The sequence below is a fragment of the Amblyraja radiata genome, chromosome 1 (genome assembly GCF_010909765.2).
Source record: "Amblyraja radiata isolate CabotCenter1 chromosome 1, sAmbRad1.1.pri, whole genome shotgun sequence".
Taxonomy (NCBI): Eukaryota; Metazoa; Chordata; class Chondrichthyes; order Rajiformes; family Rajidae; genus Amblyraja; species Amblyraja radiata.
This window is the reverse complement of record NC_045956.1, coordinates 74,190,630-74,216,799: the sequence shown is the minus strand read 5'-3', so window position 1 is coordinate 74,216,799 and position 26,170 is coordinate 74,190,630. Positions and strand designations below refer to the sequence as shown.

Here is a 26,170-nt window from a genome sequence, read left to right as displayed (position 1 = left end):
TGCCTGCATTTGGCCCAAATCCCTCTAAACCTGTCCTATCGATGTACCAGTCTAAATGTTTCTTAAATGTTACAATAGTACCTAGCTCAACTACCTCCTCTGGCAGCTCTTTCCATCCACCCAACAACCTTTGTGTGAAAAGGTTACCCCTCAGGTTCCTATTAATTATTTTCCTCCTCAACTTCAACTTCTGTCCTCTCGTTCTCAATACCCATACTCTGGGCATAAGACTGTGTGCATCTACCCGATCTATTCCTCTAATTTTGTACACCTCTATATGATCGCCCCTCATCCTCCTGCACTCCAAGGAATAGAGTCCTAGTCTGCTCAACATTTCCCTATAGCTCAGGCCCTCGAGTCCTGGCAACATTCTCGTAAATCTTCTCTGTACCCTTTCCAGCTTGACAACATAATTCCTATAACATGGTGCCCAAAACTGAACACAATACTCCAAATGCAGCCTCACCAATTTCTTATACGACTTCAACATGACCTCCCGACTTCTATACTCAATACTGATAAAGGCCAAATGCCAAAAGCCTTTACTGCAGATGCTGGTTTATATAAAAAGACACAGTGTACTAGAGTGATTCAATGGGTTGGGCGGCATGCCTGGAGAACCTGAATAAGTGATGTTTTATGTGGGGACCATTCTTCAGACTGATATTAATATTGTCTACATACAATAACATTATGAAGTATAAGAGTAATGGTGTGAAGAGAATATAAATGTACTGAGTCGACTGCCAGTTGATGCAACACCATGTGAGCCACCAGTACAAAGTGAGATACAGGCAAAATGACGTAGGATGAGCGGCTGGGCTTGTACACTCTGGAGTTTAGAAGGATGAGAGGGCATCTTATTGAAACATATAAGATTATTAAGGGTTTGGCAGGGCCGGATTTACGTATAAACTAGATAAGCTTAAGCTTAGGGCCTCGAGATCTAGAGGAGCCTCGGCTCGCTCCACCAAACTTTTGACATATTGGCGTTGTTACAAAATCTACCATCGGTGGCGCTGTTTCCATGCTACAGACTCCAACTCCCCCTGAATTTGACTGTGCTGGGTCCTAGTGCCAGTCCCCCCAACCCTGGTAACCTCAGTGGCTGTTCCACTGGGTCTTCCCCATTCCCTCAAAACATGTGACCCCAGCTCTTCCCCACCCACACTACAGTCCTCATACCCCCCTGCCCCCTGACCACCCACCAGCCCCCCACCAGACATCGCCTCGGCCTCAGTTCACTCACCTGCTTCCTCCGGTCCCAACCTCCATCCCTGCCGTGTGTTCACCATCCCCCCTGACCTCCCCCTCTCAGATACCGAACGGTCTGTCCGCAGCAGAGGCCTCACCTTTGTCCCCTCCGTCCCCACCTCAATGAGTTCCGCGCCCACCGCGATTTGGAGCTCTTCTTCCGTCGCCTCCACCTCACACCGTTCTTCCAAGCGAAGGAGTCCTCGCCCCTATTGATCCTTTTCCCATCTCCAATGGACCCCCTCCTCTTGGACCCCCCCCCCTCATGGCCATCTTCCGGCTTTAGACCATTTTATTTTAAACTGCCGGCAGGACATCAACCGCCTCAACAGTATATAATACCATATAATTCTGTGTTCAGAGAGAGGACAGCCAAGTGTCTGTGTTGCTCACTTGGCTGGGGTTTGTTTTCCTTGCAACTTCCATCGGTCGATAATTAGTAAAGTTTTGAATTGGTCTACCAAACTGCTTTGTGAGTTGTCTGTTTATTAAGAAGTGAACCTGTTTGTTTAGTTATGTTATCCTTTTTCAAGCAGATTTGATTCAGATTTGAATTGAATTGAATTGAATCCTTTATTTGTCATTCAGACCTTTCGGTCTGAACGAAATGTCATTGCCTGCAGCCATACATGTAATAATAAACAACACACAATAAACACAAATTAACATCCACCACAGTGAGTTCACCAAGCACCTCCTCACTGTGATGGAGGCAAAAAGTCTTAGGGCGATGGTAAGTCAGTCCCGCGGTTCAAGCTCCGCGGCCCGGGGGTGGTCGAAGCTGCCGCCCTCCAGTCCAGCGGACGCAGCTGTTACCACGGGAGCTCCGGAAAACAGGCACCAGCCTGTGACCTGCGAGCCCCTGACGATGTCGTCCACTGGCCCGCGGCCGAGCCCCGGATTCAGGTCGCCGCCGCCAGAACGCCGCCTCAGCCACCGGAGCACCGTCTCCGCCCCGCACCGGGCCGCCCACACGGGAGCGTCTCAGCCCCGCACCGGGCCGCCCACACGGGAGCGCATTCCAGCCGGAGCCGGGCCGCCCACACGGGAGCGCCTTCCAGCCGGGAGCCGGGCCGCCCACACGGGAGCGCCTTTCAGCCGGGATCCGGGCCGCCCACATGGGAGTGCCTTCCAGCCGGGAGCCGGGCTGCCCACATGGGAGTGCCTTCCAGCCGGGAGCCGGGCCGCCCTCACCGGAGTGTCTCAGCCCTGCGCCGTCCGCCCTCACCAGAGCGCCGAGTCGTGCCGCTGCCCGAACGCCGCCGCAGCTCGAAGACGGCCAGCCTCGCGTTGGTAAGTCCTGGCTGGCTCTATCTCCGGAGCCTCGAGGTCGGTCGCAGGTTGGAGGCCGCCAGATCCGCCATTAGGCCTCAGCTCAGACGGGGGAAGAGAAGGGGGATACGACAAGAAAGTCGCATTCCCCCGAAGGGAGAGACAGAAAGCCCTGTTTCAGCCCCCCCCCCCCCCCCACACATAACACAACCTAATAACCAAAAGTTTAACTGTACGAGACAAAAAAAAACAACACAAAAAAAGTAAAAACAGACAGACTGCAGGCGAGCCGCAGCCGTTTCACAGCGCCGCCACTTCCGGAGCTCGAAGATTTGAATCAGGTTTTGCAATATAATTGTCAATAAGGAACAATTCTTTAAGAAATATTTCCCAACGGGAGGTACATGCAAAAGCCACAGAAGCTATTTTGGAAGGTTACAGCGCAATCACTGATGCCCTCAGTCATTTGATGTTAATGTGAAGGGTGATACCAGGCTTCAAGCTAACAATCTTTTGCAGAAAATGGAAGAACTGGAATTTGTGTTTATGCTGCATTGTTGGACCTGTCTGCTAGGTCATTTCCACAAGGTCAACAAAGCCATTCAGAAATCCAAACTGTTATTGAGTACTTGTGCAAGTTTGTACAGTTCACTTCAGGATTTTGTAAGCAAAATTAGAGAAGATTATGATGAGCTTGAGCAACAAGCAAAGGCCATCCTGCCAGATGTTAACTACAGAACTGTCACAGGGAGACAAAGAGTAAGGAAATGGCAAGGAAATGATAGAAGTGCACCTGGTCCTGATGCTTTAGATAAACTCTCTTCAAGAGATAAGTTTAGTATAAAATCCTTTATTGCTATACGAGATGCACTTGAAACCAATTTAAAAAGAAGAGGTACTGTGTGCAGTGAAGTTGCACAACAGTTTTCCTTTCTTGCTAATCTGACCGTAACTAAGCTAGAAATTCAGCAAGGTGTTGAACTGTTGATGGAAGCATACTCAGAAGATGTTGACCTGAAACTTACTGATGAACTTTTGCACTTTCACTCGTACGTGAGACAAAGCCATAGGCATACAGAAGAGCACTCTCTGTCTCATACAGGCCTTTATCAAATAATATACAAGGAAACAATCATGATGGCCTTCCCTAATGTGGAAGCAATCTTGCGGCTGTTTCTTAGCTTAATGATCACCAACTGCTCGGGAGAGAGGTCTTTTTCAAGACTCAAAAGAATTAAAAATGAATTAAGGTCCACAATGTCTCAAGAGAGGTTGTCTGCACTGAGCATTCTGTGCATTGAGAGTGACAAACTTAGACAAACAGATCTTGGTGAACTTCTGGATGATTTTGCTATGAAGAAGGCATGAAAAAAACATTTTTGCTCTTAGTGTATTTGTAGTCTCTTTATTTCTTAATATTCCACATTCAATTCAAGAGACACCTATTGTCACATGCACCAATTGGTACAATGAAATTTGGGGTCACCATCCAACGTCGGAATTGGAGAACATTCTCAGCGGCTTGGACTTCCGAATCGGCCACTTCCTACAGGAGACCGCGGCTCCCGAAGTCCACAGGCTGAGCTGGGTGGAGATTCATGCTGGTGGCCGTCGGCAAAGGGATGTTGAAATCAGCGTGACCCGCGGCTGGGAGCTCCGCAAACCACAGCTCCATGATGTTGAAGCAGCAGGCCCAACACTCCGGAGCTTCAAACGGCGATCCAGGTAAGGCATCGCCCGCTCCGCGGTGAATCCAATATGTATTTTAAAACCAACTGTTTAATGACAACATACAGTAGGATCTAAAAGTGTCACACTGTCACTGTCGGGTAGTCATGGACCTCTAGTCGTGCAGGTGGGGGATTGGGGGGGGGGACTCACAAGTGAAATAGCTTAGGGTCTTTCTTCATCTAAATCCAGCCCCGGTGTTTGGACACGATAGAGGGAGGAAACATGTTCCCGATGTTGGGGGAGTCCAGAACCAGGGGCCACAGTTTAAGAATAAGGGATAAGCCATTTAGAACGGAGACGAGGAAACACTTTTTCTCACAGAGAGTTGTGAGTCTGTGGAATTCTCTGCCTCAGAGGGCGGTGGAGGCCGGTTCTCTGGATACTTACAAAAGAGAGCTAGATAGGGCTCTTAAAAATAGCGGAGTCAGGGGATATGGGGAGAAGGCAGGAACGGGGTACTGATTGGGGATGATCAGCCATGATCACATTGAATGGCGGTGCTGGCTCGAAGGGCCGAATGGCCTACTCCTGCACCTATTGTCTATTGTCTATAGTCACAACCCAACAACCTGCTACCATGATGATAAATTATCTCATTCGCGCCTAAATATGCAATGTACAAGATTGTTTTGTGATTTGCAAACAGCGTTGGAAATACAAGTACAAGTGCATTATTCTACTGGAACTCTCTTGTTTCCTTCCTCTGTGGTGAGCATCATACAATATCCTCTCCATGGTTTGTCCTCCTTGTCTGCCCCTTTTATTCTTTTGAGTTTACTCCCTGGTTCAACTATGCAGCTCACAAACCTGAGATACTCCCTCCACGTGGTGGCACAGTGACACAGCTGATAGAGCTACTGCACAGCACTAGAGACCCGGGTTCAATCCTGATCTTTGCTGTGTGAAATTTGTACATTCTCCCTATGACCACGTGGATTTCCTCCAGGTGCTCCGGTTTCCTCCACATCCCATAGACATGTGGGTTTGTAGGTTAATTGACCTCTGTAAATCACTTCAAATAGGCAAGAAGTGAATGCAAAAGTGTGATGATATGGAAGTAATGTGAACGGGTGATCGATGGTCAGCGTGGACTTGGAGTGCAGAAGAGCCTGTTTTCATGCTGTATTTCTAATCTATACCAAAATTGGTCATTCCGAATGGATAAGCCATGATAGTGACTGTCAGCAAGAAACTCGACACTTGACAGGGAAATCAATTCTCCAGAATCAATAGTTTTTTGTCTGATGTCCAGACAGAATCAGACACTCTTTACAGGAATCATCGGGTAAACATCAGACGTAGTCAGTTAGTCTATTTTTTGCCATGCAGACCCTGGAAAATTGATTGACGCATTCACATTTTCCAAAGGTCGTGCTATTAAACATAGAACGCTCTGTTCTTCACGTCCCCTTTTTCCATTTCTGATCTTGTTTGGTTTAAGAGATGCTGCATCCGACTAATCTTGTGATGAATTTTATAGTGTATATTTATATTACCCAAAGTATTCCTCTTTGTTCGTGAAGTTCAAGTTCAAAGTGCACCCTCCCTTCTCATGCCTTTCTGGAGCTGCCAAGAGAATACCACAGTCAACGCTGAGGAAAGGTTATTTCTATGGTTCATTTTATAAGCTCTGAGTAAAACAGCCCAAGCTCATTTTATTTTTAGTTTCATTATAATGGTTCACATGTGTTCCGTTTTTTCAACAGCGTTTTGTGTGGAAAGTAAACCAAGTAGGCACTAACTGGAAAATAAATATGAATAATCATCACTCGTGTCTGTTGAACACACACTGATAGTTGTCAACAAGTCCCAGCTGCCCCATTGTTACAATGTTTGTTGAAAGGATATTCACAAGTTGCGGCCAGTCACCAGCAGCAGAATGGAAACTCAATTCTCATGTAGAAAATAAAAGAGCCCTTCAGTAAGTATATTAGAAATGCATAACTGGAGGCTGTTATGGTTTAACTGATAGAGGATTACTTATCCTTTTGTTTACATTTTATAATTGTAAAACTATAAACAATATTTAATAACTGTGTGTCTGTGCAGTGTGATGCATATCCATACACAAATGTATATCCACATAGTGTCTCAGGCCTTTCCAAAACACTTCACATCTCATGAGATGCTTCCAAAAGAAAGTCACCTTTGTAATTTAGCCGCAAATCCCCACAAAGTCAAACAAGAGCAATGGGGTCTCTGTTTAACAGTGCAACACCTTCTGATTTTATCATTAAAATCTTGAGTGTCCAGAATGAAGCTTGAATCCATTCTAATTGCACAGAAGCAAGATCACAATTACCACTGAGCAGAGAATCATTCTTGGTTGCAGCGTGCAAATGATCTTGATAAATGTGGGAACTTCTGAGATCATTTCTACAGTTTTCTTTTGTCTCCATCTTTGATCTTATGTGATTTTATCAATTATGCCAGATGTCTCTTTTAAATTGGCAAACAGCACTTAAAAGTTATGTAATCTCAATAAAGAGCAAGCAGAGTGCTCAAAGCAATTAGATTTGTGAATTAGTAAAATAAATGTTGCATCAATTAGAAGCTTTGGCTCATTTATTTGCAACTAATGCACATGTGATTCAGGGTGGCACAGCAGTAGAGTTGCAGCCTCACAGCGCCAGTTGTTTGGATTCGATCCTGACAACAGGTTCTGTATGTACTGAGTTTGTACATTCTCCCTGTGACTGCATGGGATTTCTCTGGGTGCTCAGGTTTCCTCCCACATTCCAAGTTTGTAGGTTAATTGGCTTCTCTAAAAATTGTCTGGAACTAATGTACGCCGATCGTTGGTCAGCATGGACTCGATGCAATGAGTGCAATGAGTTACAAGATACTGCAAGTGTAGCCGAATTTTCACTCTCTGAATGGATTACAGATCTTGTAAATGTCTTCCGATGCATATAGCCTCTTTCACCTAATTTGGGCTGAAATTAGATCAGACTGTCATCTAATTGAATAAAATTATAGTAAGAACTTTGAAACATAGATTATGTGAACTCTCATGGGAAAGCATATTTTTGTGGTTCTGGCTTTATATACATTAAAGTGATACTGGAACCTAAATAAATAATTGGCCCAGTTAAGGACATAAAGCAGGCGCAGTTTGAGCTACACTATGTGACTTGAGTCTGATGAGACCCGACTATATGCTTTGGGTTTGGCTGAGCTGGGCATATACTCTGCCAAAACATTCAGGTTCAGGTTGGGTTGTCACATGCCATGTTGGCTTAGGTCAGTACTTTTTCCAGATTAGGGAGATTTGCTCATTTTTACTACATACACATCCGATCTTGATCGTTGGCAATGATGGAAGTGAATTGGAATGATTTGTTTTGGTCTCTTTCAGTACTAAGCACAGCCCAACTTGATTGGACCGAAACAAACTGGCCTAACATTGCATTTCAGTTTGAAAACAATATTGCTAAGATAAGCTGTTTTGGATATACTTTAATCATATTGTTCAAATATTAATGATCAAATAAATGCTTGATGTGTCATGGTGTTAGTGGCCATGGCAACTTGTTTTGCAGTTTGCTCATTAAATCTCCATGCATTCTTTTCATTAACATTTTAATCATCTGTTGCTGATGTGGTTCATCACAAAATAGCTTATTAATGTATAATTAATGAGATTCCAGTTGAGTATATTACACACTAAGTCCAAACTACTTTCTGCCAGCATTTTTGATCTTCTTTAATGAATTGTTCATTTGGTTTTGTCAACCTTCTTGTCCTGGGTCTCATTAATGATTTAAATGAAGGGATTAAAAGTAACATTAGCAAATTTGCAGATGACACAAAGCTGGGTGGCGGTGTGAACTGTGAGGAGGATGCTATGAAGATGCAGGGTGACTTGGACAGGTTGGGTGAGTGGGCAGATGCATGGCAGATGCAGTTTAATGTGGGTAAATGTGAGGTTATCCACTTTGGTAGCAAGAACAGGAAGGCAGATTATTATCTGAATGGTGTTAAGTTAGGAAAAGGGGAAGTACAACGAGATCTGGGTGTCCTTGTACATCAGTCACTGAAAGTAAGCATGCAGGTACAGCAGGCAGTGAAGAAAGCTAATGGCATGTGGTGGGCCTCATCAGCCACGATGACGACTCTGCCTACAGAGAGGAGGTACAACAACTCATCAACTGGTGTGACATCAATAACCTTCAACTCAATGTCAATAAAACAACAGAAATAACTGTGCTTCAGGAAGAAACAGACAGCACACACCCCACTCACCATCAATGGCAGTGCAGTGGAGTCTGTGAAAAGCACCAAGTTCCTGGGAGTGCACATCACAGATGATCAGACATGGTCCACCAACACCATCTCCCTAGTCAAGAAAGCACAGCAACGCCTCCACTTCCTTCGACGGATGAGGAGAGCCGACCTCCCCCCTTCGGCCCTCACCACTTTTTACAGGGGTGCCATTGAGAGCATTCTTACCAGCAGTCTCTCAGTCTGGTATGGCAGTTGCTCCGCTGCTGACCAGAAGGCCCTACAGAGAGTGGTGAGGACAGCGGAGAAGATCACTAGATCACCCCAACCAGCAATCCAGGACTTATACCCATTTCGCTGTCGCAAGAGAGCAACCAATATCATCAAAGACACCACCCACCCAGCACACAAACTGTTCACACTCCTACCATCCGGCAAGCGCTACTGCAGCATGCGGAGCAAAACCACCAGATTCAAAAACAGCTTTTTCTCTCAGGCCATCAGACTACTCAACACACTCAAGAAAATTCCATGAACATTACACAAACAAAGACCAACTGACTGTCAAATTAACTTTAACTCAATGTCTGCAGGATGCTATTTGCACTTTTCTATATTGCACCTTTTATTATTGCACCTTAATAACATACCTCAAAATGTTACTACACTCTGGCACACTGTGAATATTATATATAATGTATATGTCCATTGTCTATCTTTATTGGTATATTGTCTGTCTGTGTTATAAATATTACTTGCACATTTGGAGTATGGGGAAACGCAATTTCAATCCTCTGTGTAACTACTTGTTGCATTATTTGAATTGACAATAAAGTTTACTTTGTATTCTTTGTATTCCTTCATAACAAGAGGAGTCGAGTATAGGAGCAAAGAGGTCCTTCTGCATTTGTACAGGGCCCTGGTGAGACCACACCTGGAGTATTGTGTGCAGTTTTGGTCTCCAAATTTGAGGATAGACATTCTTGCTATTGAGGGAGTGCAGCGTAGGTTCACGAGGTTAATTCCCGGGATGGCGGGACTGTCATATGTTGAAAGAATGGAGCGACTGGACTTGTATACACTGGAATTTAGAAAGATGAGAGGGGATCTTATTGAAACATATAATATTATTAAGGGATTGGACACGCTAGAGGCAGGAAACATGTTCCCGATGTTGGGGTAGTGCAGAACCAGGGGCTACAGTTTAAGAATAAGGGGTAGGCCATTGAGAACAGAGATGAGGAAAAACCTTTTCTGCAAGAGAGGTGTGAATCTGTGGAATTCTCTGCCTCAGAAGGCAGCGGAGGCCGATTCTCTGGATGCTTTAAAGAGAGATTTAGATAGAGCTCTTAAAGATAACAGAGTCAAGGGATATGGGGAGAAGGCAGGAACGGGGTACTGATTGTGGATGATCAGCCATGATCACAGTGAATAGCGGTGCTGGCTTGAATTGCCGAATGGCCTACTCCTGCATCTATTGTCTATACCAAACTTCACATATATTTCCACCGATTGCCACTTGCCATCCTCCCTCATTTCCATCCTGTTAACTGCTATCCATTTTTAATGAGATTGACATGCCTTCTTAGTCCCTGCCGTGCCATAAAGCAAATGTTTCAACTGCCAAACACAGTCAACAGCGCTTTCCTTTTCAAGGTCTGCAGCAAAATTCATTTGGTAAAGGTCAGTTTTAAAAATAACCATCTGATTTCTGGCCTTCAAGTTGAATACTGCAGCATTATTTTTGTCTGAGATTTTTCAGCTAACTCTTCATGGTAATAAGATGGTTTGTGAATGATTAACAATAAGAAAGATAAGAAGGGAAACAACATTCACAAACTGAATGGATTTCATCAAACTGCCTGCTCATCAAATAGCTTTTTTCATGCAAATCCATATTAGATGCTCTAATGAGGCACAGAGATAAGTACGTACTTAAAGGGGAGAGGATTTAATACTTTGCAGAGTGGTTAAAATTCTTAATAGCCCTGACAGCATTCATGTCTAGCCTAATGGAAAGTTAGCACCATCTTCTCATTGAAAGTCTCCTATTAAACTACCACACAGAGGTCTTGTTCACCACAGTGTTTTATGGGGTTAGAAAGGTTTCTAAAGTATTTATGCATTTTAATAGCCATTCAGCTTGTATTAAAAAATGTTTAGCAAAATATTAAGGTACAGAACCAGAAAAAAAGGACATTTGTAGCCCAGCCAACAACAAATTTAAAATATACAATATTTTTATCTTCCTCAATCTTTCATGAAATCAAATTATGAAACTTCAATAATATGTTTAAAAAAACAACAATCCTAAATAAAAAATAAAATTGTTTATTTTATGGCATATATTACTGTAAAATATTCAACAAATAATGTCAAAAATGTTTGGTTTACAATGTCCATATCACATGCACTCAAGAAAAACAACACAAGATTGGATCCAAGATTTTGACCATAAAAATGTTCATAACACAGGATTGTGCCAGAGGCCTCAGGATTCTGGCATTGTAGATCCTTGGAGTGAGAATATGCCGCCTGTAATGGCTGTTGGGTCGTGGTCTGGCTCATGGACTGAATGGAGGCCCTACCTAGATCAATGGCATCAAGGTAGGTGACAACAGCAATCATCAGAGGCCCAAGGTGGGGGCCTCGAACATTGGTAAATCAGGAAGTTAGATACAAAATGCTGGAGTAACTCCAAGGGTCAAGCAGCATCTCTGGATAAAAAGGATGGGCGACATTTCAGGTCAGGACCCTTCCCCAACATCACCCATCCATTTTCTCCAGAGATGCTGCCTGGCTCGTTGAGTTACTCCAGCACTTTGTGTCTATCTTCGTTATACTCCAGCATCTGCAGTTTGATTCAACCTGTTGGTAAATCAGGGTTGGGATTGTTAGTCAGTGAGGAAAGGATCAATTTGGGATTGGGACCTAAGGAGCCAGAGATTTGGGGTAGGGGTAGTTTGGGCATTATTCAGTTGGGTTTCAGCATGGTTGCAGGGGTTGGCAGACCAAATCATTATTGTAGGGAATGAACATAGAACATAGAACAATGCAGCACAGAAACATGCCCTTCAGTCCACAAGGTCCATGCCGAACATAATGCTTAATTAAACTAATCTCTGCTTTCATATGATCCAAATAACACAATTTCCATCATATCCCTTTGCCTACCTAAATGTCTCTTGAGTGAAACTATTACATCTGCCTCCACCAGCACCCTCAGCAGTGCATTCCAGGCACCCACCACCCTCTGTATAAAAAAAGTTATTCCTTGATCGAAACGTTATTCCTTTATCCTAAACCTTATTCCCTTATTCTAAATCCTATTCCCTTATCATGTTTGCAAATTTACACATCTGCACATACAATGTAAATGGATCGATTGTAATCATGCATTGTCTTTCTGCTGACTGGTTAGCATGCAACAAAAACCTTTTCACTGTACCTCGTGTGAGAAATAACACAAAACACCGCTATAATTTCCTTTAAATGTTGTCCCTCTCACCTAGAAGCTATGCCCTCTTGTCTTTGAGATTTCTATCCTGAGGAAAAAGTTCTGAATGTTTACCCTATCTACTTCTCTCATCATTTTACATACTGCAACCAGATCTCCCCTCAGCCTCTGACGCTCCAGAGAAATAAACTCCACATGAGAAGTGGGACATAGGTGTGGAGTTGAGGTAAAGATGTGGCTGTGGGCCTGGTGCAGAGGAGGAAGTGGAGAAACATCAGCATCGGGACTGGAGGGACTGACCAGGAGCTGCAGGTAGGGGAGATGATTGGAAGATGGGAAGTAGGACCAAGGGGTTAAACAGCTGAAAGTGGAGAAAGCTGGAGGAGAACATCATGGTCAAATATGACAAAGGCTGAAGATAGTCTGATAAGGATAAAAAGGGATGGATTACCTTCCTTAGGGAGCGCTGTATGTATGTATATATGTATGTATTGTTGATCTATGTACCACTGTTTGTAGCAAGTTAGTACCTGCACTAATGTAAAGCACTTTGGCCAATGAGAGTTGTTTTTAAATGTGCTATAGAAATAAAATTGACTTGACTTGACTTGACTTCATTACAATATCACAGCATATACTTAGTGACTTTGACCAGAGCTGAGTTGGTCCTGCAACAGGGAAGAAAACTTACTGAAGTATTCAGATAAGGAGGTCCAAGTAAGATAGACAGGAACTTTGGAGTATATAGTATGGTTAAGGGCTCAGGGGAGATAAGGGAAATTAGAGAGTAACCATTGATCCAAAAGGTAATACATTTGCACATCAGCAAAATGAATGTCAGGATCCCTACCTGTCAAACAATGGCTTCTCACCACAGTCAAAGGCTTCTTGTAACTCCTTCACCAGATTGGCCTGACCAGGTAACCGGAAAAGACCTTCTTCCTTCAGTCCTCTCTGGCGGATGAAGTCAGCACACTGCTCCACAAGCATTGGGGCCATGTGGGTCCCATACCGTCGTTCATAGCGGACAGTGTCCTCAAGCCTTTGGCCAAAGATACCTTTCATTCAGAGACAGAATGAGAACAGATTATCAGATTACTTCCAGTTGTAGTTTATACCTAACAAACTATGCAGCAGAGTAATGCTTGTCAGCAAAAATAATCACAATCTGAAGAAGGGTCCCAACCCGAAATGTCACCTACCCATTTTCTCCAGAGATGCTGCCTGACCCGCTGAGCTACTCTAGCATTTTGTGTCTATATTTAATATAATCACAATGTTTAAATCACTGATTAAATGATCAAACAAAACCAAAGTCATCAGAATCAACTTCCACTTAAAGACATTGCTTCACTTTTCTTACTTATAAAATTTTCATCATACAAAATATGTCCATACAATCATATGAAGTTTGTTGCGTTCTTACACAGGGGAGACCTGTGGCAATCTGCAATGGAAAGCGAATTGTTGATCCCAATTAAATAGCCTGCGGTTAATTTCCCCAACCAGATCTCTTTGTAAGACTACCAGTAGGTTTACCACAAATAAAGAGGAAAACAATTGTAAATGATGCGCCATCTATTCATGCAAAGCAAATAAACGTTACACCTGGAAAATCATAGATTCCCAGCTGATGTGACACAAACAAACAAACAGACCAACTTTGTCGTCATTTTAAACGGCTGCTGAAATCTGGCTCACAGTCCAGCAAACTTACCTTTTCTGAAGCTAAAGCATCGCTTAATTTTCCTGTAAGTAGTTTTTGGAAGGAAAGTAGGATATGTCAAAGCACTAGTTGAACAGAATATGATATTCTTATTCTCAGGCATTGCAAAGTGTTTAATTTAGTCTGTATTGCACACGTTGTCCACGTGGACTATTCTTCAAACTGAAAGTCACTGTGATTATTAACAGGCTCAAAAGGCATAAAAAATGAAATGGTGATGGTTCACAAGCAATTAGTCATCGAAGATAAGCATGAAAATCCCATCAGTATGTTCACTGTAGTGCCAGATATCTTTGAGAGACGGCTCCCTGTGAATAACAGCTCCAGCTCTGCAGTCTGTCCTGTTACTTGCTGCCTCCAGCAGTGAGACTGAGGCAGAAAAAAACACCCAGTCTAAAGAAGAACTGACTTTTAGTTGACTTGCAGCCGCAGTCACATGCAGTAGCTTTCCTGCAGGCAGTTAATGATCTCTTTGGCATTCTTAGGTAGTGCCAATCCACTAAACCTTGAGTGGCAGAGAGAGAGAGCGGGAGAGCATTCAGTTTGTATCCCCCTGACTGCCTCCTTCTCTCTTATATTTGTTCTGCAGTCATTAGTCAAGCACACAGACCCTTATAACATTAGAATCTAATCAGGCAGAGGATCTTGTAAGCAAACATCCATGAAAACAATAGTACCGTCTTTTCTCGGTTATTACCTTATTTCTTTGGACAGATATTGAGCAGCTAGTGTAAGGCTGCTACTCAGCAGCAAACAATAATGTAATCTTGTGTGGGTAAATGATTAATAGAGAGGCATGATCCATAAATGGAGCTGGCATTCTTTATATGTTAAGTAGGGCTATGGTAGAAATAATTGCTCAGAGTAGGAGTAGTGTTTTCTCAGTTCTTTTGTAAGGTGAGGGCTTCTGCCTGGTACCCACCAGCTAAAAGCAGATGTTCTGATGGTAAACAGCTGATCAATATGACAGGCAGTTTGCTTTTCTTTTACCTTTTGCACACACTGCTGATAAACCTGGGCGATTCACTGTCAATTTAGTTTGTTACCCTTATTTTGAGCCCAGAACCATCAATCAATCTATACGCACAATATTTGAAGTCAGGTCGACCCTCTGTGCAATACAAAAAGAGCAGACAGTGAATCCTATTGTAGGCTGCTGCCCTAGTACAAGTTTACCTGTGATATTTATCAAGCAGCATCTGAAGCCAAAACCCAAGTTCAAATCCGGATGCATGACATAAACATTACACAATCTAACTAATAATTTTTTTCTCTAAACTGCAGATATTGTAAAATTTGAAACATAAATGGAAAATCCTGGGAGATGAAAAGGCAGCATCAGTGGAACGAGAAACAGTCAATGTTTCGGGTCTGTGACCTTTTGTCATAATAGTTTGTCATGGGTTCTAATGGTGGCCTCAGTCCCCATATTTGAAAATATCAAAGAAACTTGTATTCTTGTATCACTTTTCACAAACTCAGGACATTGCACGGCACTTTCCAGTCAAACCCATCGTCTTTTCACTGTTGCATTGCAAAAACACTGCAGGTACTTGATGCTCGCCAGCTTCCATAAAATGCAATGTGGTCATGACCAGATAATAGATCTGATCCTAATGATTGTGACAGACTGTCTACTGGTCAGAGAACTAGGATGAGGGAGTGATGGAGAAAGAGAGAGAATGCCAGGTTACTTGAAGTTATAGAAGTAAATATTCATGCTGCTGGGTTGTAAGCTGCCCAAGTGAAATAGGTTGCTCCTCCAATTTGCATTGGGCCTCACTCTGACAGTGGAGGAGGGCTAGGACAGAAAGGTCAGTATGGGAATGGGAGGGGGAGTTAAAGTGTTTAGCAACCGGGAGATCATGTAAACTTAGGCAAAAGTGTGGAGGCGTTCAGCGAAACGATTACTGAGCCTGCGCTTGGTCTCGCCGATATGCAGCAGTCCACATGTGGAACAACGGATACAGTAAATTAGGTTGGAGGAGGTGCATGTGAACCTCTGCATCACCTGAAAGAACTGTCAGGGTCCTTGGATGTAGTCGAGGGGAGAGGTATAGGGACAGGCATTGAATCTCCTGCAATTGCAGGGGAAATTACCTGAGGAGGGAGTGGGGGGGGGGGGGGGGGGGGGGAGGTTAGGTGGGAAGAGATGAGTTAACTAGGGAGTTGTGGAAGGAACGGTCTATGCGGAAAGCGGAAAGGGTTGGAGACGGGAAGATGTGGCTAGAGGTGGGATCCCTTTGGAGGTGACGAAAATATCGGAGGATTACGTGCTGTACGCGATGGCTGATGGGGTGAAAGGTGAAGACTAGGGGGTCTCTGTCCCTGTTGTGACTGGGTGCAGGGGGAGCAAGAGAAGAGCTACAGGACCCATGTGAGGGCCTCATCTATGATGGGTGAGGGGAACCCCCATTCTCTAAAGAATGAGGACATCTCAAATGTCCTGGCATGGAACACCTCATCGTGGGCGCAGATGCGGCGTGGACGGAGGAATTGGAAATTGGGGACAGAGTCTTTGCAGGAGGCAGGGTGGGAAGAAGTGTAATCTAGATAGCTGTGGGAGTCAGTAGGTTTATAAAATATGTTAATCGATAGTATATCTTCTGTGATGGAGATGGTGAGATCAAGAAACAGTAGGGAGATGTCAGAGATAGTCCGTGAGTTCTGCATGGTGCAGGAGGTAGTCCCAATGCAGTAATCAATATAGCGGAGATAGAGTTTGTGGATTGGGCCAGTGTACGTCTGGAACAAGGATTGCTCGACATACCCTACAGAGAGGCAGGCATAGCTGGGGCCCATATGCCTTGGATTTGGAGGAAGTGGGATGAGTCAAAGAAGAAGTTGTTTAGAGTGTGGACCAGCTCCGCTGGGTGAAGGAGAGTATTGGTAACAGGAAAATTGGCTAGTTCTGCGGACGAGGAAGAAACAGAGGGCTTTAAGACCTTCTTGATGGGGGATGGAGGTGTTAAGTGACTGGACATCCATAGTAAAGAAGAGGGAGTGGGGGCCTGGAAAACAGAAGTCATTGAAGAGGCGAAGGGCGTTTGAGGTGTCTTGGACATAGGTCGGGAGGGATTGGACTAGGGGAATAGGATGGAGTCAAGGTATGTGGAAATTAATTCAGTGGGGCAGAGACAACGGGTCTGCCAGGGCAGTACTGTTTAGGGATTTTGGGAAGAAGATAAAACCGGGCCATGCGGGGCTGGGTAACGATAAGGTTGGAGGCTGTGGAAGGCAGACAGCCGTGAATGATAAAATTAGAAATGGTGTGTTGGATAATGCCCTGGTGCTCATTTGTGGGATCATGGTCCAAGGATAAGTAGGAAGAGGAGTCCGAGAGCTGGTGCCTGGACTCAGCGCAGTAAAGGTCAGCTCGCCAGACTACCACGGCACCAAGTGCCACCTCATCAACATCTTGTACAATGCAACATTATGTCTCAACCTCTATGCAAATCCCTGACTAATTAAGAGCTGCTTGCCGAAACACTTCTTCGCCACACTATCTACCTGTGACGTCACTATCTTTACCTCTTTACTTCTTTAACGGACTTTGCCCCCTGCCAAAGTATCGCGCACCAACCACCAACCTGGACACACTGCAGCAGAGCCACTGTCGTGCCGCTGCCGATCGGAACGCCTGTTGATGTTTAGTAGAGAGTAGAGTGTTTAATTTGTTCATGATATATGTATTTTTATTTCTATTTATTTTTTACTGCACACTGAATGGACACTGGTTGAGCAACGTTTTTTTGTTTCCTCTGGGTATGTGAGTACTCAGGAAAATGACAATAAAGATATACTATACTATACTATACTATCATCTTTAATTCTAGCCTTTCTCATTTATTCCATCCGTCGTCCAATCAACCCGCTCACCCATATCCACCTATCACTTGTCAAGCTTTGTATTACTCCCACCTCTCCTTACTAGCTTTTTCCCCCTCACTCCAATCTGTCTGAGGAAGGGTCCCGACCCGAAATGTCACCTGTCCATTTCCTCCACAGATGCTGCTTGACCTGCTAAATTCCTCTAGCAGTTTGTATTTTACTGTACTGAATAATTATGTGTCACACGGAGGAATGGTAAAATCCAAACAGTATTTTGGGAGAACCGCTAGGGCAGAGATGGGATAGATGAATGGAATAGGGGCCATGTTAAAAAATTCAGGGAGAAAGGAATGAGTGCAGGAAACTTGGTTTTGTTTTATATACAAAAATAATGGCATGCTAAATCTTTAGGTCTTTGGTTAGCCCTCAGTTACAGAATGTCCTGTAACTCTGGGCCACAGGTCAGGGTGGTTGGCGAGAGTCACTTTCATCTGCAGTCTGATTCTTAGCCCTTTAGAGTAGTGAATGTGGTTGGTGACCATGGGGGTCATGGGTAGATGGGTGTTAAAACATTCCAGATCAGGCACTCTGTGAACACCCAAATGCAAACACAACTGAATGGTTTTGATTGAATCTGTTAGAATTAATTCATATGAGAAGATGATAGTTGTCTCACTGCCAAACCTACTGACAAATCACTGAATGGAAAGGAAGTTAAAAGACCAGCTTCTCCCCTATTCTTGAATACAAAAGAACCAAAGAGGTGGGGAACAGCCTTTATTCAAGATTAATCACTCAAGGCAGTCTATAGAGAGAAAGGCCAGACCAGTGCCAACCAGACCCATGTATTCACTATGAGATGGATCAAAGGAAGTATAAATCAATCTGCTTACTAAGGCCAAGGTAGTATGATATATTATTATTCTTGTTCACGAGGAAGGGTTTGAAGTGCAATAAGTGATTGCAGCTGTTGCTCTGTACATTCACTTGCAATTTGTCAAATAAAGCAGCATAATGGTTTGTATGTGGCCGTATCCCTCGAAAGTATTCCAATCTGGATACTGAAGAGTTAGAGTAGAATAGAAAGATCCATGATAAAGAAATAGATGGGAAGTGAAGAGTGAAGTGTGTTTAATTGTAATATGCACTGGGATTGGAATAGTGAAATTGTATCATTCTGCCTCTCATGCTCTGACTTGTCATTACTCATTATTTGTCCAACAACGGTGGAATCATTGGTGAATTTAAAGATGGTGTTAGAGCTGCGTCCAGCTACCCAGCCCTGGGTATGGAGAGAGTAAAGCACTGGACTGAACACGCAGCCTTAAGCTGTGTCCCAGGCTGGTGGTTTGGTTTAGTTTGGTTTAGTTTAGAGATTCAGCGTGGTAAGAAGCCCTTTGGCCCACAGAGTCCAGGCCGACCAGCGATCCCCGCACATTACCACTATTCTACTCACACTAGTGACAATTCACAATTTTACCAAATCAATTAACCTACAAAGCGGTGCAGCTTTGGAGTGTGGGAGGAAAGCGCAACTCGTAGGGAAAATCTATGCAGGTCACGGAGAGAAAGTACAAACTCCGTACAGGCAGCACCCGTAGTCAGGATTGAACCCCGGTCTCTGACTCTGTAAGGCAGCAACTCTACGCCTGCGCCTGATCACCATTTTCTATCATTTTCTGATTTTGTTTCAATTTTCCACCGTCATTTTCATTAAACCTCTCCTTGCTTTTTTTTACAACTGCACAGAAGAAATTGTAAGAGGGCAAATAGGTATTGAAGCCAGAGGCCTGGATCACAGTCTGAGCTCCTGAGATTGCCTGAAGGGAATTTTGGCTGCCTTATAAATGCAGCTGCGAGATAACCCGTGCCTTCTTCTTAGTAGAGAGGAAAGATTTACAGGTCCACACTGATTTTCCGGCACCCTTGGAACCTGAGCCTTTCGGGTTCCAAAACCAAAGATTTAGCATGCCATTATTTTGGTATATTCGACCAGCCAATTGGCGCGGAAGTCCTGATGAGGTAGAGATCGGCCCCCTTACCCAGTTTAGGCGCCACATTTTCGAGGGGCATTTCAAGTGTGCTCTCATGATTTAGTCCGGCTTAAAGGAGGAGCTGGAAATCGGTGGTGAACCTGTAATAGGAACCTGAGGGGCAACATTTTATACATAGGGTGGTGGGTATATGCAACGAGCTGCCAGAGGAAGTAGTTGGGGCAGGTACAATGACAATATTTATAAGGCATTTGGACAGGTACATGGATAGGAAAGGTTTTGAGGGGTACAGGCCAAACACAGGGAAATAGGTCTGGCTTGGATGGGACATCTCGGTTGGCATGGACATGGTAGGCTGAACGGTTTGTTTCTGTCCTGTATGACTGGTCGGTTGGGAAGTGTGGGCAGAGGATATGATTGTTTGCCAGAATGTCTGGCTGGCCTCTCTGCCACAGTAATCATGTGAGTACACCTACCATTAGTACTACAATGGAATGACCTCACTGGTAGAGCTGGTGCCAAAGGTCACCAGGGGGAAGTTCCAGGATTTGCACCAGGAACAAAGGCGTTGGCTCCTGTATGTTCACAACGGTCAGAGGCACATCTTTACACAAGAATAACATTCGTCTAATGGATATTCAATCCTGTCTGGGAAAGCTGCCAAGAAATTGAAAACATGCCTCTTACAAAAAATACAGACGGAGCTAACAAATGCCCGATGCCTTACAGTCTGTTGGCAGTTTCATCCTATTAACGTTCATTTACAGGCCACAACGGCACAATGAACATAGGATTCACTAAAAATTAATATACGGTGACCAGTGACATAACTGCACAAAAGGGATTTATCCTGCGCTGATTAGAAGGCAATAAAGCGTGCTGAAAGCAGAAAACAGCCAATCTGCAAAGACTGTGCCTAAAGAGTGTGGGCGGCGCGACCGACGTCGCAGCGGCCTCTGCAGTCTGTCTGTGTATTTTTGTTTTTTTGGTCCCGTTGAGGGTTTAGTTTGTAGCGGGTTTTTAAATGTGTATGTGTGGGGGGTGGGGGGTGGGTGGGGGAAACTTTTAAATCTCTTCCCTGCATGGAGACCCGACCTTTTACCTGTATGGTCTCCGTTGCCGTTGGGGCCTAGCGCCGTGGAGCGGCCTCCAACCGGAACGACCTGGAGGCTCAAGTCACGGAGCCTGTGGAGCTGTGGAGCCGCGGAGCTGCGGACCTACCTTCGTGGAGCTGGCCAGCTTCGGAGCGTGGAGAGTTGCGGCGGCGCGCTGCTGCGACCCGACTCCGGTGGATGGTGACACCGGGAGTTCGCGGGTCCCTGGTGGGAGACTGCTTTGCAGGGACACCGGCAATGGCGACTTCTCCTGCTCGAATTGCGGGGTTCAGAGTGACCTGGAGCGGGGCCTTACAACGCCCGGCGCAGCTTTAAATTGCCGCGGACTTGCTAGCGCCCGCTGGGGGTTCCAACATCAAGACCCGGGGCAGAGGAGAAAGATCCGAGTAGGAGACTCACTGTGATGGATGTTTGTGTGAATTGTGTTGGTGTGTGTCTTGGTTCTTTTCTTGTATGGCTGCAGAAACCAAATTTCGTTTGAACCTCATGTGAGGTTCAAATGACAAATAGAAGGTATTGTATTATTGTATTGTAAATGCCGCTAGAAACAAATACCCTTGGTCAATGGGCCAGTATTAGAACACTGCTGTGTGTTAGCAGCAATGCTGATTGATTGACTCAAAATGTAAAGACACAGATCACGGAAACGGGACCTTCAGCCCACTGAGTTCACAAACTATTGAGCACTGATTAACACTGATCCCCTTATCTACGTCAATCTTCAATAAGCTACGGGTGAAGTCATGATCTCCAAACATAAGACTCTCAATCAGTATTTTCTCAGTTGTTAAACTACAATGCCTTAGCATTATTCTTCACTCTGGTATTTTTCTCCTTGCACTACCTGCATATGGGTAGATTGCACTCATGTACAGTATGAATTGGCTGGATAGCACATAAATAAAGTTTTCCCACTGTATCTCAGTTAGTGATAATAATAAACCAATACATTCTCATCAACTGCCCTCAGATTATATTCCCCACCCATGCATTAGGGTCAATTATTCCAGCCAATGAATTTACCAACCAACACATTTTTGGAAGCTGGAGTACCCAAAAGAAACCCATGCAATTACAGGGAGAACGTGGAAACTCCGCACAGGGAGCACTGGAGGTCTGGATTGAATCCAGGCTGAAGCTATGAGGCAGCAGCTCCACTAGCTGCACCACTGGACTGCCCCGCACAGCGTCGATGGCTGGAGAACAGGGGTGTGTGACAGGAAGTGGATACAATGGGTTAAATCTCCCAGCATTTAAAAAAACACCAAGTGCTGGAGTAACTTAGCGGGTCAGGCAGCATCTCCAGAGGACATGGGATCGATGATGTTTTAGGTCCCATTTCTGCTTTTGTTTGAACCGGCATTTGCAGTCACTGGTTCCTTCCAGTGTTTAGTTTGGTGAAGCCATCTGACAATTTAGAGGAGATACAAAGAACTGAAGGTGCTGGTTTACACAAAATGACACAAGGTAACTCAACGTGTGAGGAAGCATCTCTGGAGAACAGGGATCGGTGGTTTTAAGCTGGAACCAATCTTCAGACTGATTGTGGTGGGGGAGGGATATGGTCCTCAATTCACCTACTCTGGGCAAGAGACTGTGTTCATCTACCCGATCTATTCCTCTCATGACACTGTTGCTCTCATGATTTTATACAGAGATTTCATACAGAATTGCAGAGGGATCGTACTCTGTAGAAGGTAGAATTTGTGGGGATGGGAAGATGTAACTAGTAGTGGGATCACTTTTGGGATCACAGGCCCACCGAGTCTACGCAGACCAAGGATCACTTTGCACCTACTCAAGGAAATTGAAAACATTTCATTTTTCTACCGCTTTTGTGCCATTTCTGTGGCCTCTGTTTCAAATTATGATAAATCTCTCACAATCAAGTGCTAATTGGCACCCGTATCTCATTGAGGTTACACCCCCACCTGCTTTCACTGCAGGCTCTGACTTTATTTAAAACGTGTGATTTACATCAGTAATGCCATCGTGAAAGGATAGCATTGCGGATTTCTGTTCCTTCCTTGCCCTCCTCTCAAGTGTTAACGAGCTGTTACAAGGAACATATTGAGAAAGGTGAAGAAGCCTGCAGGTGAACAATATTAACGTTATGTCACTTCTCTTTGTGCAATGGCGTGACTGGTAAAGGTGGCAGGAAAACTCTAGATTCTATCCTGGCTGCTTTATTAATTTTTCTCAGATCTCAAGTGATTTCTCACAGATGGTTTGCTCTACAATAGCCTTAGAGCTTCCTATATTAAAAAAAAAACTTTGAAGGACTGATGGTGGGCACTATTGAATGTGCAAAAGAATAGTGAATGCCACAATATTTAAATATTATTGGTGAAAATGTACCACCAGGTGGCGCCAGCAATGGCTGCCTCGCCAGCAGTCTGTCACGTCCTTTCTCTGTTTTCATTATTTTAAGTATGTTTTAAATGTGTGTTTCAATGTGTCTTGGTTAGTTTATGTGGGGGGGAATAGGGGGAAACTTTTTTCAGTCAATTACCTCAAGGTTGATACGATTTTGCCCCAGTTTAGGAGTAATGTTAACACACAATCTGCACTCCACATTGTTTCACTGCACTTCAAGAGTTGTAATGAGAGCACTATTCAATCTACAGAGGCTTGTCAGAACTGACTAGCTGGTTTACAGAAGTTACACAATCCTAAAATGAGTTACACTTCCTCATAAACCATGTTCGAAAAAGCTCAGTGAATTGGTTAATAAAAACAGTCTGAACATTCATTGAATGTCTTCATGCATGACTGTGTTTCTAATAACGCTGAAGCTAGGGCCCAGCTGCCAGACTCGATCCTGATTGGACCCAACTTACGTGTTGGCTTTAGTTCAGGCTAACTATGTGAAGTCACCGGGCTCTGATTGATTTTGGTCGGCTCAGACCTACCCAGTAAGTTAGTGTGTTGTGAAGAAGGGTCCCGACACAAAATATCATCTGTCCATTTCCCTCCACAGATGCTGCCCGACCTACTGAGTTCCTCCAGCAGTTTGTTTTCTCCACTTCAGCAAGTGTTCTCCTGCTTGCAGGACTTTGGGTTCATTTTTTGCACTAGCATTAGGGTTATTAATTAATTATTTTTTTGTTTATTCTATATTATCTATGTGTATTGTTTTACAGGCCTGTTTATTTAGTTTGGAAACAGGAACTTAGGCTCATCAAGTCTGCCTTGACCAGCGATCCCCGTACACCAACATTATCACTATTCTACACACACTAAGGACAATTCACAATTTTACCAAGCCAATTACCCTACAGACAGACCTGTACATCTTTGAAGTGTGTGAGGAAACCGGAGCTCCCGTACGGAACCCACGCGTCTCATAGAGAACATTCAAACTCCATACAGACAGCACCCGTAGCCTTGATCAAACCCTGATCTGCAGCGCTGTAAGGCAGCAACTCTACCGCTGCGCCACCGTGCTGGTTATGCTGCTGCATGTAAGAATTTCATTATTCTGTTGTTGGTACATATACCAATTAAACTCTCTTGATTTTTACTCTGTCAGGTGGAGTAGGCACATAGTTCGTTTGAGTGGGAATAGACAATAGACAATAGGTGCAGGAGTAGGCCATTCTCCTCTTCGAGCCAGCACCACCATTTAATGTGATCATGGCTGATCATCCGCAATCAGTACCCCATTTCTGCCTTCTTACCATATCCCCTGACTCCACAATTTTTAAGGGGTCTATCTAACTCTCTCTTGAAAGCATTCAGAGAATTGACCTCCACTGCCTTCTGAGGCAGATAATTCCACAGATTCACAACTCTCTGGGTGAAAACGTTTTTACTCATCTCCGATCTAAATGGCCTTCCCCTTATTCTTAAACTGTAGACACTGGTTCTGGACTCCCCCAACATCGGAAACATGTTTCCTGCCTCTAGCGTGTCCAATCCCTTAATAATCTTATATGTTTCAATAAGATATCCTCTCATCCTTCTAAATTCCAATGTATACAAGCCCAGCCGCTCCATTCTATCTGGCCATGAAAATAACGTCTTAGGGGTCAAATCGGTTTAAAACTGGCTGTGGTCACATTGAGGTTTAATTTTATGTTGAATCCAATATTTTGCTAGTTCACGAATACGAATTTGAGATTTAAAATGCCTGCTTAAAAAGCTAGATGGGTCTTTGGCTTAATAGCTCATCTGAAGGACAGTTCTTATGTGAGCTTCACTCCCTCTTTGTTGGATTAGACTGACAGTACTGATTCAATGCTCAATTTATTAAACCCCAGGGGCCAAGGAAAGAGCGTTCACGTCGCGGCCCTGTTTCAACCAATCTTTCCACCACCACGCACAAGACGCACAAGAAGCGCAAGACAGACACCATTGTGCAGATGCCGAGAAGTGTGTTCAGCTCTGGCTGAACAACTTCTAATCTTGTGTGTGGACTCGATAAGAAGAAGATTAAACCCCATTCAATCTAACTGACTACCAATACAAACCAATGGCCGATTAGCTCAAAACGGTAGGACATTTACTCCTCAATTTTGTGAATGGGTGCTTGAAGTACCACATCGTGCTGATCTGTGGAGTTTGGATTTTTCCATTTTAATGAACAAAAACTGAAAAAACAAAGCCAATTTGAAAATATTGGTTTTGATTTATTTCACCCTTCAATTTTGTGCCAAGATAAATGATGGCCATATACATTTTTATTTCAGAATGTTGTCTATGTTTTACGAGACAGATTTGCAGGCTGATCCTATTTGTGTGACACAATGATCAGTGACCATTTAATGATGTGAAGTTCAAGGAGAAATGGGGTAGAAGTCCAGCAGTGAATGTGGTTGAGTGAAACGAAACAATTATAGAGTCATAGAGTAAAGTACAGAACTCTTTGGCCCATCAAGTCCATACTGACCAATAAGCACCCAAAAACTGAACGGGTCAGGCAGCATCTGCGGAGGCAGGTGGAAGGACTACCTTTCAAGTTCTGTATCAGACGAGCAGCAGAAACCTTTCAATAGGTGTAAAATAAAACTAATCCAGTTTTACGAACATCACTTTGTCTAGAACTCAGAACAATACAGGATAGGAACCATTGCATACAACACATAATCCTCTGACATTTTTGCCACCTCCAATGGGATCCCAACACTAATCACATCTTTCCACCTCCACCCCTTTCCGCCTTTTGCAGAGACCGTTCCCTCAGCAACTCTCTGATTAACTCATCCCTTCCCACCCAAAACGCCCCCCGCAGAAGATGCAACAGCTATCCGTATACCTCCTCCCTCGACTAAGTCAAGGGACCCCAACAGTCCTTTCAGGTTAGGCAGAGATTTACTTGCATCCCCTCCAACCTCATCTACTGTACCTGTTCAAGATGTGGACTCTTATACATCGGCGAGACCAAGCGTAGACTGGACGATAGTTTCGCTGAACACCTTCGCTCAGTCTGCCCGGACCTACTTGATCTCCCGGTTGCCAAACACTTTAATTCCCCTTCCCATTCCCACATTGACCTTTCAATGGCCTCCCCCATTGTCAGCGTGAGGCTAACACAAATTGGAGGAATAGCATCTCATATTTCACT

The 26,170-nt window shown here is 44.1% G+C and overlaps 1 protein-coding gene across 6 annotated transcripts in view; it reads right to left on the bottom strand.

Moving 5' to 3' along the window:
* arhgap24 (Rho GTPase activating protein 24) overlaps positions 1–26,170 on the bottom strand; it is a 472,936-nt gene that overhangs the window by 30,247 nt on the left and 416,519 nt on the right. For 5 of the 6 annotated variants that reach the window (XM_033024174.1, XM_033024165.1, XM_033024156.1 and 2 more), the window contains one exon: positions 12,789–12,996. In XM_033024174.1, coding sequence (XP_032880065.1) covers positions 12,789–12,996 — 208 coding nt within the window. Of the gene's footprint in view, positions 1–12,788; positions 12,997–13,655; positions 13,918–26,170 lie in introns of those variants that run through there. The other variant, XM_033024194.1, reaches the window with a different exon arrangement.